General features: G+C 48.0%; 1 protein-coding gene across 5 annotated transcripts in view; it reads left to right on the top strand.

Moving 5' to 3' along the window:
- Positions 1 to 15,751, top strand: part of NUP210 (nucleoporin 210) — a 143,049-nt gene that overhangs the window by 30,810 nt on the left and 96,488 nt on the right. For all 5 annotated transcript variants that reach the window (XR_013527513.1, XM_078351693.1, XM_078351692.1 and 2 more), the window contains one exon: positions 14,758 to 14,894. Coding sequence is in view for 4 of the 5 variants with exons in the window: in XM_078351693.1 (XP_078207819.1) it covers positions 14,758 to 14,894 (137 nt within the window). In the remaining variant the exon portion in view is untranslated. The remainder of the gene's footprint in view (positions 1 to 14,757; positions 14,895 to 15,751) is intronic.

Genomic DNA, 15,751 nt, shown 5'->3' with positions numbered 1-15,751 from the left:
AAGCCTCTTGAGAGTCGAACTAAGAGTAGAGTGAGATCGAGCTGGAGGGACAAGTGCAAAGGCCCAGAGGAGAGGCAGAGCTTGTGGGACGTGCACAAAGGAAGCTCGTGTGGCCCAGGCTGGGGGACTGGGAGGTAAGGTGGAGAGATCGGCAGGGCGGAGCTCTGTGGGACCTTGTGGGCTGTGGTTAGCAGACAGGAAGGAGACTGCCAGGTCAGGTGTTAGGCAGGGTTAGACTGGGCCGGGTTTTTGGGCCTTGTTCTCCCTTGGCCCCTGAGGGCTGTCTGTAGCTGTGGCCTCTGCAGGGCTGGATCAGGCCTTGCTCAACTCCCTTCATCGGGCCTGCAGCAGGGAGGTGCCAGGAAGTGTCTGTGGACTTGGGTTGACCTGGGCCTTGGGTGATTTTCTTCCTGCTTCCTTTGTGGGTCCCCTACTCTGTCTGAGCTCTATCAGCCCCACAAGGTGGCTTCCGCTCTGCAGACCCTGCCTTTGTGCATCGTTAGGGGCTGGACCCTGAAGGTGGATGGGAAGTGGCCTGTGTCATCCCCGACCCTCACCCATCCTCATTCTTTCTTTGTGCAACTCTCACTTCTCTTTTCTTTTCACTGTTGCCTTCTGGCCTGACCCAGGTCCCTGAGTTCCCCTATGCCCTGCCTACCTCCTGTTCCTGTGTTGTGAAGAGTACCCTTCACCCTCTCAAAGGCAGTGCCTGCCAGACGCCAGCATGTTCTGTGTGCCAGTGGGGCCTCATACAACAGTGGGAATGAGAAAGATTTACTCTAAAAACTCACTGTCAGTCCTTCAATTTTCCTTAAAATAAAAGTTTTCTTCTGGTGTCCATATGTGGTTTACATATTTTTTTATTTGAAATTGTGGTAAAATATATACAACATATAATTGACCTCCTTAACCATTTTTAGGTGTAGAGTTCTGTGGCAAGAAGTACACTCACAATTGTTGTGCAGCCACCTCCACCATCCACCTTCAGAGCTCTTTCATCTTCCCAAACAGCGACTCTGTACCCATTAAATAGTAACTCCCTATTTCCTCCTGCTTGGTCCCTGGCCACCACCTCCTTTTCATTGCACTCTTTGATGTTTGCCTGTCTCCCAAGAGAACAGGCAGACACTCAGAGTCTTTGTAGGCGACAGCTTCCCTCCAGGACCTAGTGACACTGCTGCGAGTCATCTGGATGGATGGCAAACAGTATGAGATTTTTATTTACACTAGTGTGTGGTTTCCTTTTTATTTTATTTTATTGAGATGGAGACTTGCTCTGTCACCAGGCTGGCACCATCTTGGCTCACTGTAACCTCTGCCTCTCAGGCTCTCAAGTGATTCTTCTGCCTCAGCCTCCCGAGTAGCTGGGATTACAGGCATCTGCCACCACACCTGGCTAATTTTTGTATTTCTAGTAGAGAGAGGGCTTTGTCATGCTGGCCAGGCTGGATTCGAACTCCTGACCGCAGGTGATTTTCCCCCTCCTTTGTCCCCACAAAGTGCTGGAATTATAGGCATGAGCCACCGCACCTGGCCAGGGTTTCCTTTTAAAATAATTTTTTAGTAAAGGATCCATTTAAAACAATAAGAAAATGGCCAAGCGCGGTGGCTCATGCCTATAAACTCAGCACTTTGGGAGGGTGAGGCAGGAGGATTGCTTAAGCTCAGGAGTTTAGGACCAGCCTGGGCAACATAGCAAAACCCTATCTCTACTAAAAAAAAAAAAAAAAAAAAAGAAAAAAAAGCAGGGTGTGATACAGGCACCTATGGTCCCAGCTACTCTGGAGGCTGAGACAGGAGGATTGCTGGAACCAGAAGGTCAAGGCTGTAGTGAGCCATGATTGTACCACTCTATCCAGCCTGTGTGACAGAGTGAGATCCTATTAAAAAAGTTAGTCTGGATGCGGTGGCTGGCCAGGCACACTGGCTCATGCCTGTAATCCCAGCACTTTGGGAGGCCGAAGCAGGTGGATGACCTAAGGTCAGGAGTTCAAGACCAGCCTGGCCAACATGGCAAAACCCTATCTCTGCTAAAAATACAAAAAAAAAAAAAAAATAGCTGGACGTGGTGGCAGGCACTTGTAATGCCAGCTACTCAGGAGGCTGAGGTAGGAGAATTGCTTGAACCTGGGAGGCAGAGGTTGCAGTGAGCCAAGATTGCACCACTGCATTCCAGCCTGGGTGACAAGAGTGAAACTCTTTCTCAGAAAAAAAACAATTAATACAAGTAATACCTGGATGTGACTGGGCTAGGATGGATGTCCAAACAAGAGGAGCCTAACGGTGGGGAAGAGGGGCTGTCAGTAGGCGCAGGTGTCTAGGCAGCTGCCCCTGCTGGCCAGAGCCTGCAGATCAAGAGGCAGGGGCTTCATGTTGCAGAGGGGATGTGGGGTGGGGTATGGCCAGAGGGAACCAAAAATGAAAGAACCAATTTTTCTGTTAATTTCTTTGCATACTATGCCCCCGCTTAATCTTGACAATGAACAATTAAAAAATCTTTGGTAAGAATGACTGCACTCTATAAATGAGCCTGGGACAAGAGCCTCTCAGCTGGTTAGTGGCAGAGCTGTGTTTAAAACCAGCCTCAGATCCAGAACCACACTCACTCTCAGGTACCTAGGGAAATGTGGCACCCTTCTCAGCTGATTGTTGGTTTACCCAGTCTCCTTCAGCTGGGTTTTAAAACCTCAGTTGTACTTTTGTTTTTTTGAGACAGGTTCTTGCTCTGTCACCTGGGCTGGAGTGCAGTAGCACAATTATAGCTCACTATAACCTCAAACTCCTGGACTCAAGTGATCCTCCCGCCTCAGCCTTTAGAGTAGTTGGGACTATAGGTGTTAGCCACTGCGCCCAGCTAATTTTTAAAATTTTTATTTATTATTATTTTTTTGAGACTCACTATTGACAAGGCTGGTTTCGAACTCCTGGCCTCAAGCAATCCTACCTTGGCCTCCCAAGGTGCTGGGACTAAAGCTGCATGCCACGACACCTGGCTACCTTTTTTTTTTTTTTTTTTAAAGAAATGGGTTCTTGTTGGTCGGGTGAACTGGCTCACGCCTATAATCCCAGCACTTTGGAAGGCTGAGGTGGGCAGATCACAAGGTCAGGAGATTGAGACTATTTTGGGCAAAGTGGTGAAACCCTGTCTCTACTAAAAATACAAAAATTAGCTGGGTGTGCTGGTGCATGCCTGTAATCCCAGCTACTCAGGAGGCTAAAGCAGGAGAATCGCTTGAGCCAGGGAGTTGGAGGTTGCAGTGAGTTGCCATTGCATGCCAGCTTAGCGACAGAGTGAGCCTCCGTTTCAAAAATAAAAAATAAAAAGAAATGGGGTCTCACTAAGTTGCCCAGTCTGGTCTTGAACTCCTGGTCTCAAGTGATCCTTTTACCTTGGCCTCTCAAAGTGTTAGGATTACAGGTATAAGCCACCATGCCTGGCCCAATGGTGCTTTTAAAAATCCGTATTAGCCAGGAGCAGTGGCTCCCGGCTATAATCTTAGTACTTTGGGAGGCCAAGGTAGATGGATTGCCTGAGCTCAGGAGTTCGAGACCAGCCTGGGCAACACAGTGAAACCCTGTCTCTACTAAAATACCAAAAAAATAAAAATAAAAATAGCCGGTGTGGCAGCATGCACCTGTAGTCCCAGCTATTCTGGAGGCTGAGATAGGAGAATTGCTTGAACCTGGGAGGCAGAGGTTGCAGTGAGCCGAGATCACAATACTGCACTCTAGCCTGGGCGGCAGAATGAGACTCCATTTCTAAAAATAAAAATAAATTAAAAGTTAAAAAAAAATTAGTATTAAGGATACATTTGGAGGTGGGGGCTGATTTATGTGAATGTTAAAGCCATCTTCTGCTTGGGTCTGGAGGCAGCACCAGGTAAAGGTGGGAGGCCTGTGGTCTTGTTTTGAACTCTGTGTACTTTAGCAGAAGGGAGCTGGAGAGTATCTGGACTAGGGGTTCTGAGCTAGACTACACCAAGGCTGTTTGTAGGGATGTGGCTTCATGAAGGTCACTTAACATCCATGCAAAGGATTCCTCATGTATCAAATGTGGGTTTTAATAGGATTATTGGGAGGCAAATGAAACATTTATGGTATGTTTCCCTCTGTGATTGACACATCATAAGCATAGAATAAATGAAAGTTGCAAGATCGATGCCAGCATGGTCAGGTTCTGGTGAAGACTGTCTTCTAGGTTTTAGACTGCCTCACAGTCCTTGCAGCATCCTGGAGTGATGGGAAAGGATGAGCAGCTCTGTGGGACTTCTTTTATAAAGGCCCTCAGTCCATCCATGAGGGCTCTGACTTCATGACCTGATCATGCACCAAAAGTTTCACCAGCCAACATATATCATCACTTTGGAGGTGAGGATTTCAACATCTGAATTTTGGGGGAACACAGACATTCAGACCATAGCAGGCAGGCACCCACAGAAAAATTGAGTGCTGTTACTGCAAGGTATGTGGAGGCTGGGCATCCAGTATGTGTCCCCCACAGAAATGACACTCAGAGTTCAGCTACTTGCCTGTTGACAGCTGTTTATGGGAAGGGCAGGGGAGGCCTACAGACCCTGGGATTACAGGGGAGCTGGTGTGATCAGGAATGACATCGAGCATAATAGAATCAGGTGCCTCTGAGGAGGCAGGCTGGCTGTGTAACAGTATCAGAGTTCAGTCTCAGTAGCCATCAGTGGCATACCACACCTGCTGCACAGAGCTTTTGGAATGCTCTGAAACCACTTGCAAAGCATGCAGCCCTAGATGCCTTCTATTCCACTTGGTACATTTGATAAAATTAAGTTTGTAGTTAAAAATCTTTTTTCTTTTTGAGATGGGGTCTTGCTTTGTCACTCAGGCTGGAGTGCAGTGGCGCGATCTTGGCTCACTGCAACCTCCACCTCCCGGATTGAAGCAATTCTCCTACCTCAGCCTCCTGAGTAACTGGGATTACAGGCACGTAATTTTTGGCTAATTTTTGTATTTTTAATAGACATGGGGTTTCACCATGTGGGTCAGGCTGGTCTCAAACTCCTGACAGCATGATCTGCCTACCTCAGCCTTCCAAAGTGCTGGGATTTCAGGCGTGAGCTTACAAACAATCTTATAAAGAAAATTCTAAGCCCAGATGGCCTTGTCTATAAATTCCCTGAAACATTTAAAGAAGAAATGATACAGGTTCTTTACAGACTCTCAGGAGAGAGAGAAGGAGCAATGGTTTCCTAATTCACTTTTATGAGGACAATGTTACACTCACTGCAAACCAGATAAAAGCATTATGGGAAAATACCCCACAGACCAAAAGGACAAAAATGTTAAATACTAGCTAGTCAAATCCAGAAAAATAAGAATAATATATCATGACCAAGTAGGGCATATCTGAGGAATGCAAGGTTGGTTCAATATTTTAAAAAATCTGTAATTACCATTTTGACAGAAAAAAGAAGAAAAGCTATATAGTTATCTCCATGGATGAGCATTCACCACCCATAAATGATAGAGCCCATGCCTGCCTGTCCTTAAAGTCTCTGCTTGCACAGTGCCCCCTCAGTGATGCCTTCTCTGAGTGTCTGGGGAGGATGACAGCCCTGGCCCTCCTAGCATTTTATCTGTCCTTAGCCATTACTATGATCCCATCTTCACTCACTCATTTTGTCTTTTCTTGTTCTCCCACTAAAGTGAAAGCTCCTTGAAGGTAGAGGTTAATGTGTAGTTTGTACTTAGTTGCATCCTTGTCACCTAGAATACTACCGTAAATATCACTAATGCCCAATATTTACAGTTTCAATAAGTGGATGAATGCCGTAGAGACTTCAAGGAGAACGAGCAATGTCATGGGAGCTGACAGGAGGGGCATGGGTGACGCAGATTGGGATAGTCCATGGAAGGGTTGCCATTTTCGGTGAGCTGAGAAGGTTGGACACCACACCTATGGGTCAAGAGGTCATATGAGGTAGAGGGATCAGCACCTGCAGATGAACAGAGGCAGGGAAGCTGGGAGGGAGGGACGGAGGGAGGGGCTTCGGAACAGCTTGGACTTGATGGCAGGTGATTCAGGCTCTTTCCAGCAGCGTGACCTTGGGTCAGTACCCTGTTTTGGGCCTGAAACTTTGATCCAGGCTCTAAGGATGCCTTGGTGGTGTGATTGGGAGGCCCATGAGGAGGGCCCTGACCCTAGAGCGTCAGGGTCAGGCTTCAGGGAAGACGAAGGTCAGGTTCAAGCAGGAATAATCACAATGCCTTGAACTCTTGGGCTCAAACCATCCTCCTGCATAATGAGAATTATAGGCACAAGCTACTATTCCCAGTTTTTCTCCTTTCTTTAAAAAGCAAAGTTCTTGTGGTCAGAATCTTACTGAACATTGCAGGACTACAACCCCTTCATTTGGGACCCCCTTCCTTTTCCCTAGATCTGAGAGCTGTGACAAGAGCTTTTTTAAAATTAATTAATTAATTAATTAATTTATTTTTTAAAAGGAGTCTTGCTCTGTCACGCAGGCTGGAGTGCAGTGGCGTGGTCTCGGCTCACCACAACCTCCACCTCCCAGGTTCAAGCAATTCTCCTGCCTCAGCCTCCCAAGTAGCTGAGATTACAGGCACCTGCCACTGTGCCTGGTTAATATTTTTGTATTTTTTGTAGAGACAGGGTTTTACCATCTTGGCCAGGCTGGTCTTGAACTCCTGACCTCGTGATCCACCTGCTTTGACCTCCGAAAGTGCTGGTATTACAGGCATGAGCCACTGTATCTGTCCGAGCTTTATATTTATTATCCCATCTAATCCAGCCCAGCACTTTGCAGTAGGTGCTATTTTCATTCCCATTGTGCAGATGAGAATGTGGTGGCCCAAGGTGGTTAGATTGTTGGTCAAGGTCATGCAGCTGGTTAGTGGCAGCACCCATCTGTCTTACCATTCCGCAGATACCAACAGATGAGATACTCGAGTTAGCCGCATCCCCATCACCGAGGGCTACTTGTTGCACTGCATAGGGTTCCCTGGGAAAGCCACAAGCAGCACTACTGACTGTGAAGCCTGCCATGTATGCTGGACAGGGCGTGGGGAGGGTGAGGGGGGTGTTGGTGAGTGGGAGTGTGGGACAGACATTACGTCTACCTGCTGAGGTGCAGGGAAGAATGATGGGTGTGCAGGCAAGAGGAGCAAGTGGTCTTTTAGAGAAGTGGAATTCATTTAAACTGGGCTGGGGAAGTCTCTTCCCCCGGACTCTGTTTCTTTGGCCAAACCTAATGTGGAATCCAAGTGAATTGGGCTGTGAGCAGGCTGACCTAGCTTTGGTGGGTGGCAGGTGAAAGTGTTGGCATATCAGCCAGTGAGCCCTGTGTGCAGACCCTGCCTTCTCTGTTTAGTGAGGCCCTGTGTGTCTTTGAGTGCCACATCTCCAGACCTGGTTGTGAGCATGGGCTGAGTGGCCTCATGGGCCACCTATGGCCTCTTCCAGTGGTTCCTCTGTTCCTCACAGTGGGTCCCAGCCAACCAGGGAGAGGCCTGTCTGGTGTTTAGAGCTCCTTATATCAGTGTAGGGCATTGCCCTGCCCTTGTGCTCCCAGAAATTGGAGAATAGTAGCTTATATCAGACTATGCACAAGAGGGAAGGCATGGCTGGCATTGTGGGGCTTAGTTCCCCTCTTCCCTTGACCCACGCTTCCCAGAGGTGTGCCTCAGTGCTGAGCAGTGGGGACTGCAGTCACTTGATTGCCACCATTAAAATGCTGCCGCTTTTACATACTACCTATCCTAGAATTTACTGAACATTTCCTTCAAAATGACTATGTTTTAAAAAAACATTGACATTATCTTTCTTATTAACATTTATGAGCTCATGATTTTAATACATTTGTTTTTCCTAAAACACTTTTAAATGAATATGTAATAGTTAAAATGCATAATGAGTCAGTTAAAAAATAGTTCATCTGTGCATCATCTAAACTGGTGGTGGGTGTGTCATATCCTGGGGAAAATGCTCCTGGAATGGGAGAAGTATCTGATCTGGAGTCACCCAGGCCTAGCTTCGATAGCTGGCCCTGCTGCTGACAGCTGTGTGGCTTTGGGCAAATTACTTAACCTCTCTGAGCCTCGTGGTTTGGTTCCCCCACCCCCGTAGGGCTGCTGGAGGATTCAGTGATTTGATAAATAGAAGTGTTGGCCAGGTGCAGGGCTTACACCTGTAATCCCAACACTTTGGGAGGCCGAGGCAGGCAGATCACCTGAGGTTGGAAGTTCAAGACCAGCCTGACCAACATGGAGAAACCGTCTCTACTAAAAATATAAAAGTAGCCAGGCATGGTGGTACTTGTCTGTAATCGCAGCTACTCAGGAGGCTGAGGCAGGAGAATCACTTGAACCTGGGAGGTGGAGGTTGCGGTGAGTGCTGATTGTGCCATTGCACTCCAGCCTGGACAAGAAGAGCGAAACTCCATCTCAGAAAAAAGAAAAAGAATTGTTTAGCTCTGGGTTTGGGTTTGACACATTAGGTACCTTTTCCTTTCCTCAGTTGCCATTCTCATTTCTTATACCCTCCCTGATTAGTGAGGGTTTTCTGAAGAAACAGAACCAATAGGACATATGTAGGTGTATATCATCTATGTATCTCATATGCATATATTCAATAGGCTATATATATAGCATATATATATATATATATATGTCTTATACACACATATTCCTCATATGTATGAGAGATTTAGTAAAAGGGATTGGCTCACATGATTATGGAGGCTGACAAGTCCCAAGAGCTGCATTCAGCTAGAATCCCAGGAGAGCTGATGGTTTAGTTTTAGTCTGAGGGCCAGCAGGCTGGAGACCCAGAAGAGCTGACATTTCAGCTCAAGTCTGAAGACAGAGACGCTGACATCCCTACTCGATGACTGCAAGGCCCAGAGTGGGAATTTTCTGTTGCTCAGGCTTTTGTTTCGTTCAGGCCGTCACCCGATTGGATGAGGGCCACCCATATTAGGGGACATCTGCTTTATCAAAGCCACAGATTCAAATGCTAATCTCATCCAAAAACACCCTCAGAGAAATGGCCAGATTAATGTTTGACCAAATATCTGGTCACTCTGTGGCTTGGTTAACACGTAAAGTTTTTTTTGTTGTTGTTGTTTTTTTTGGTGAGACAGAGTTTTGCTCTTGTTTACCCAGGCTGGAGTGCAATGGCACGATCTCGGCTCACCGCAACCTCCGCCTCCTGGGTTCAGGTAATCCTCCTGCCTCAGCTTCCTGAGTAGCCGGGATTACAGGCATGCGCCACTATGCCCAGCTAAATTTTTGTATTTTTAGTAGAGACGGGGTTTCACCATGCTGACCAGGATGGTCTTGATCTCTTGACCTCGTGATACCCCCGCCTCGGCCTCCCAAAGTGCTGGGATTACAGGCGTGAGCCACCGCGCCTGGCCAACACGTAAAGTTAATCATCACATTCCACCAGCACGTTTTTATTTTTAATTAAAAAAAAAAAAAAAAACAGTAGGTCAGGCGTGGTGGCTCACACCTGTAATCCCAGCACTTTGGGACGCTGAGGCGGGCGGATCATGAATGAAGAAATTGAGACCGTTCTGGCCAGCATGGTAAAACCCCATCTCTACTAAAAATACAAAAATTAGCCAGGCATGGTACCTGTAGTCCCAGCTACTTGGGAGGCTGAGGCAGAAGAATCACTTGAACCCGGGAGGCGGAGGTTGCAGTGAGCCAAGATTACATCACTGTGCTCCAGCCTGGTGATAGAGCAAGACTCCATTTCAAAAAAAAAACAAAAAACAAAAAACAGTCCTTGCCTTGGATATCTTAGTGCTGCTCTTCAGAAAGGAGCTGTTTCTGCCTGCCCTCACCTCTCTCATCTCCTCCTGCACTCCCTGTCTCTCTGCCTGGCTTGGTTTGATCAACCACCATGTCTGAAGAATTACCCACCCTCCCTCCGTGTAGATGTAATTCTTCCCTCCCGAGATCCAGGAAACAGAAACATTCCCAAATTGCACATGACTGGCCAGCTCTTTCATTCCCAACCTGGGAAACAGCCAGCCTGAATTTCCAGGAACACCTATAGGGTTTTTCTAAGGCCCATCCTGGAAAGCTGTGAGGTGTAGGGGCAGCCCTTAGGAGGGAGGGCGCTACTGCATGGCCATGATAGCAGAAAGCATCCTGCTTTTGGGCCTGGAACCCCTGTGGCCTCTCCTGGCCTCCGAGCCTTAAACCAGTTCCCTTTTCCTAAGCCTGAGTTTACCAATCTGTAAAATCAGGGCATAACAGCAGTTCTTTAAGTTACAGCTAACATTAGGGGGAAAATATTTTTATTTAGAAGTTAGAATAACACAGAAAAGAAATAATATAATGAATACTCATATTCCTACCATAGAATTAGCCATCGTTTAACAATGTATATTGGTTTCTAGTCTTTTTTTAAAGAAATAAAACCTTCTGGTTAAAAATGAATTCCCCTTTACTGCCCCCACCATTCCTCCCCACCCTCTCTTTGAGTTTGGTGCAAACCTTTCCTTCTGTAATTCTCTGGCAAACACTTCTGTTGTGCTTTTTCATCCAGCATTATACACCACTGAGAGGGAGGCAGGGTGGGTGGGGGCCCTTACAGATGAGGACACAGAATCAGTGGCTTTTGTGGTTCTTCTGTGTTCCTTAAAGGTTGGGCTTAGAATGCCTGGGAAGGAAGTCAGATAACTGAAAGGAACATTTGCACTGGTCACAGGAAAACCAGCCTGAGCTGCCTGCAACCTCCGGAAGGTGTTGGGATGGGCTGCTTCTAGCTTCCAATGTGGGTCCTGACCCAGAGAGAGCTGGCCCCAGGGGAGCAAGGATCTGGGGAGGCTGGAAGTGGACAGTCTGCTTGTGGGGAGCACTGGGAGGATAGTCTCACTTCTGCTGCACAGAGCTCAGCCAGAAGGAGAGGGGATGCAGGGATCAAGTCCCAGGCCACAAGGCCTGAGGAGTGGGAACTACCTTAAATGGCTGAAACCAGTCTTTCCAAGCCAGGACAGGCTGCTTTCTCTCTCCCCCAGGCTCTATTGTCAGCATTGAGGAGGGACTTTCTTAGATGGTCACTAGCACTCAGCACTTGCCGCCTCCCAGGTAGAGCCTGGGCAGAGGTCGGAGGTGTCCACAGGGACCCCAGTACATGAGAGCCCTGTGTCTGCGCCAGGAAGCCAGGCCAGCGTTGGTATTACTCACCATGAGAACTGTGTCCCCCCAGACTCATGTGTTGACACCTCATCCCCAAGGTGATGGCATCTGAGGTGGTGCCTTTAGGAGGTGATGGGGTCATGAAGGTGGGGCCCTTGTGGTTGGGATTAGTGCCCTTATACAAGAGGCCCCAGAGAGCTCCCTCATCCCTTCTGCCATGGGACAACAATGGGAAGGTAGCAGGCATGAACCAGAAAGTGGGCCCTCACCAGACACCCAGTGTGCCAGCTGATCTTGGACTGCCAGCCTCCAGAACTGTGGACAATACATTTCTGTTGTTAGAAAAGCACTGTTTGTGATGTTTTGTCATGGCAGCCCCAAAAGACTAAGATGTGTGACTGTGAGCTCCACAGTACCACATCAGAAGCATGATATTTAGGATGTGTTGGGGTAAATCGCATGCTTTCTTAAAAATATGACTTTTTAGTAGGAATTTAAAAATCGAGAGAAATAGGCAGGGTGCAGAGGACTTCTAGGGTAGTGGTACTGTTCTGAAGGATACTGTCATGGTAGGTGCGGACCATTATCCATCTGTCCAAACCCCCAGGACATGAAATACTGAGTATGCACCCTTATGTCAGCTGGGGGTTCTGAGTGATTCTGAGGTCACTGCAGGCTCTTCCACTGTAACCAATGCACCACTCTGGTGGGGATTTTGAGGGAGGTGCTGTGTATGCGTGGGGCAGGGTGTGTATAGGAATGCTATACTTTCCACTCCGTTTTACTGTGCACCTAAAACTGCTTTAAAAAACAAGGTTTATTAAAAATTAATCTCACCTGTTACTTTTTGACAGAAAATGAAAACGTGGCCTGTGTTACATGTCTGTTGTGCAGGGCTATCTCAGGCCTGTATGGGTCCTTAATATAGCCCTGCCAAATGGTCATGAAAGGTGTGGTGACTGTAGCGGGGCTCTGCAGGCTGCCCAGGCATCTCAGTGGCAGCCCAGGGAAGAGCTTGGGGAGTTTTGTAAGGAAAATTTCAGGCATCTTTTACTTAGATAGGAAGAGCTCTGTTTGTTTTATTGGAACTGTGTCTGAGACTAATACACTGCTGTTAATGGAGTGAGAAAAGCAGTGGTTGTCTCTATTTTGTTGAGAAGACAGAGGCTGGGAGAGGGGGGCTGGGATTTACAGGCCAGACCAGGATCCCAGATCCCGGTTCTCAGGTGTTTTAAAAGGCAGGAGTGGAAAATGATGAATTCTTTTCCCCCCGCATAGACTTTATTTTCTTTATTCTTCATATTTATTCTACTTGTTTGCTTGAGACAGGGTCTCATTCTGTCACTCAGGCAGAGTGCAGCAACACAATCATAACTCACTGCAGCCTTGACTTCCTGGCTCAAGTGATCCTCCCACCTCAGCCTCCCATGTAGTTGGAACCACAGGTGCATGCCACCACAACTGGCTAATTTAAAAAAAACATTTCTTTTGGTAGAGATGGAGTCTCACTCTGTTGCCCAGTCTAAAAATTTTGGGCTCAAATGATCCTCCCACCTCAACCTCCCAAAGTGTTGGGATTACAGGCATGAGCCACTGCATCCAGTAGAGCAGGCTTTTTTTTTTTTTTTTTTTTTAAATAAAGTAGTTTTAGGTTTATGGCAAAATTCAATAAAAAGTACGGGGTCCTTTTTCTGTCCCCAGATGGAATCTAGGACCCAAGATTTGTTGTTTCCTTAGTCTTCACTGCCCTGTATGAATTTTCTAATTTGTCCTCGTTTCCACACTGTGTTTTGCGTGCTGGTGTGTGGGAAGTTCCTTTGAGGAACACTATAGGGCCCTAGCGCTGTTGGCAGTTGGATGGTTGGACAGAGTGTTTCCAGCAGGCATGGGCCATGTTCACAGGCACCTGCTTCTCATCTCCTTTGTGCACTTGTGCCTGCTTTGCTGTCTTCCTGGAGTCTGTACTGTGCTATTTTCTTGGAAGAAATCCAGAAGGGGCACAGATGCACTTCCTTGGGGGTGTAGATTGCTTTCCTTAACTGATGGTGTGGCTTATTTTCCGTGAACTTCCAGTAGGGTGGTCCAGGCTATAAGGTTCCCCTGCAGTCCTCCTGCTGCAGTCCAGCGTGGCCAGGCAGTGTTGGAGTGGTCAGCGTGCTCAGGTGTGTTGGAGGAGCCCCTGTGCAGGCCTGGCCTGGGGAAGACCTTTGGCATGTCTGCCTGGGTGTGTTCCATACCACTGCTTTTTTTTTTTTTTTTTTTTCCCGAGGCAGTCGCCGTCTTTTGCCCAGGCTGGAGTGCAATGGCGTGATCTTGGCTCACTGCATCTCTGCCTCCCAGGTTCAAGTGATTCTCCTGCTTCAGCCTCACAAGTAGCTGGGATTATAGGTGCCCGCCACCACACCTGGTTAATTTTTTGTATTTTTGGTAGCGGGATTTCACCAAGTTGGCCAGGCTGCTCTCAAACTCTTAACTTCTGGTGATCTGCCCACTTTGGCCTCCCAAAGTGCTGGGATTATAGGCATGAGCCACTGTGCCCATCCACACACCACTGCTTTTTGACACCAGGCAGTTTCTGACAAGTCTCCTTCAAAGTACTTGCTGCTGTGGATGTTCCAGTGAGTTTTGGCAAAGTTGGGGAGGATGCAGAGACCCTGGAGTGCCTGCTCTGTATTGGGTACTGTGCTGGGTGTGGCCTCTGGAGACAAGTGCTGAAACTGCTTATCGGCCCCTCCTGGGGCCTTGGTCACACTATAAACTCTTTGAGGGCAGCATGACCAGCTGCTTCCCATGGCCCTGCTTCACCCCAGGTCCTGTGTGGCATTCTTTTGGAGGCCCTGTGCTAGACAGCACGTGCTAGCTGGTTATGCTCAGTGTGGAGTCTGCTGTCCTCTGCCACTCGTCCCCTTCTCACCTGGGCCTGGGGTGGTTATCTTTGGCCATGGATGAGAAACTGAGGCACTGGCACCAATAGCTTACCCCACACATTTCTCTTCCTTCTGTTATCCTTGCCGGGGAATTAGGCTTACAGACGTCTGGGCTCATTTGTGAATGTGTTTATCTGTCTGTCTCCCCACTGTGGCTATAATATCTGCTCTGCAGGCGCCGGGAGCTCATGATTGTGGTCATCGTTACAAGTACTGATCTTCAGGGTTAGTGAAACCTGTTGGGGTTGGAAGCTGATGCCCAGAGCCTGCTGTGTGCCAGGCCTGGGCAAGAGGTTGGCCAAGATGCCTGTGCCGTCTCCCTGTGTGATGAGTCCCTCATAGGATCCCTTTCCTGCTGATATTGAATAACTCCCACATCTTCTTGGACAGTGGCCATCTGTTGAACCTTGAGTTCATTTCCAGGTCTGAGGTCTCCTGTTTGATTTGCTCCATGGGGACTGTGTGCACAGGGCCCAGGGCCCTCAGCTTGTGGAGGTCTTAACTGGAGGAGCCTGGCAGGGCCCCACGTCTCCTCTAGGTTTGAAGCTGGTGTTAGGCTGCCCACCTCAATTCTGTCTTTGGGTCCAGGACAGCACCCCAGACGGGAGCCATAGTATGGTGTCTGGACCCTGCTGTGCCTTGCAGCACAGCTGCACAGAGTAAAGGCTTTCTTCTTCCACTGCAGGTTGTCCACCCGGCCGGAGGTGGCCAGCATCGAGCCGCTGGGCCCGGATGAGCAGCAGTGCTCCCAGAAGGCAGTGGTGCAAGCCCGCCTGACCCAGCCTGCCCGCCTCACCAGCATCATCTTCGCAGAGGACATCAGTAAGGACTGAGTGCTATGTGTGATCCCCAGTGGGAGCCAGACACAGGAAAACACCCCACTGAGACCAAGGGCCCCAGAGGCTACCTGAGCCCATGGCAGTGCTCTTGTTGAGTGGCAGGATGCCCAGGCAGGAGGCAGACACCCAGCAGGCAACACCCATCCCGGGCCCTTGTGCCAGCACTTTGTACCGTGTCCCCTTTTGTGGAGGCTGGCTTGCTAAATTTCTAAATTATTACTTGTTACCTAAATAACTCTTAATTGATACCAACTCATTACAATGACAGTTGTCCTATCTATGAAATCACTCCTTTTTCTTCCCTATATCTAATTTATTATATTGGTTGTAAAATAGTTTGACAGCAACAATGTGATATTCTATCATGCTTTTCCCTACTATAGGACATTCCATTTTACCATACAATGATTTTTTTTTTTTTTTTTTGAGACAGAGTCTCACTCTGTCATCCAGGCTGGAATGCAGTGGTGCGATCTCTGCTCACTGCAACCTCCACCTACGGGGTTCAAGCATTTCTTCTGCCTCAGCCTCCTGAGTAGGTGGGACTACAGGCAGGCATCACCACACCCAGCTAATTTTTGTGTTTTTCATAGAGACATTGTTTCACTAAGTTAGTAAGGCTGGTCTTGAACTTCTGACCTTGTGATCCACCCACCTCGGCCTCCCAAAGTGCTGGGATTACAGGTGTGAGCCATGGCGCCTAGCCCATACAATGATTTTTAATGCTGAATAATATTCTGTTTTTGTTGTTTTGAGACAGTGTCTTACCCTGTCACCCAGGCTGAAGTGCAGTGGCTTTAACACTGCTCACTGCAGCCTCAACCTCCTGGACTCAAGCAG

The sequence above is a fragment of the Callithrix jacchus genome, chromosome 15 (genome assembly GCF_049354715.1).
Source record: "Callithrix jacchus isolate 240 chromosome 15, calJac240_pri, whole genome shotgun sequence".
NCBI classification, from domain to species: domain Eukaryota; kingdom Metazoa; phylum Chordata; class Mammalia; order Primates; family Cebidae; genus Callithrix; species Callithrix jacchus.
The sequence above is the reverse complement of the archived record's forward strand: the minus strand, read 5'-3'. Positions and strand labels throughout refer to the sequence as shown.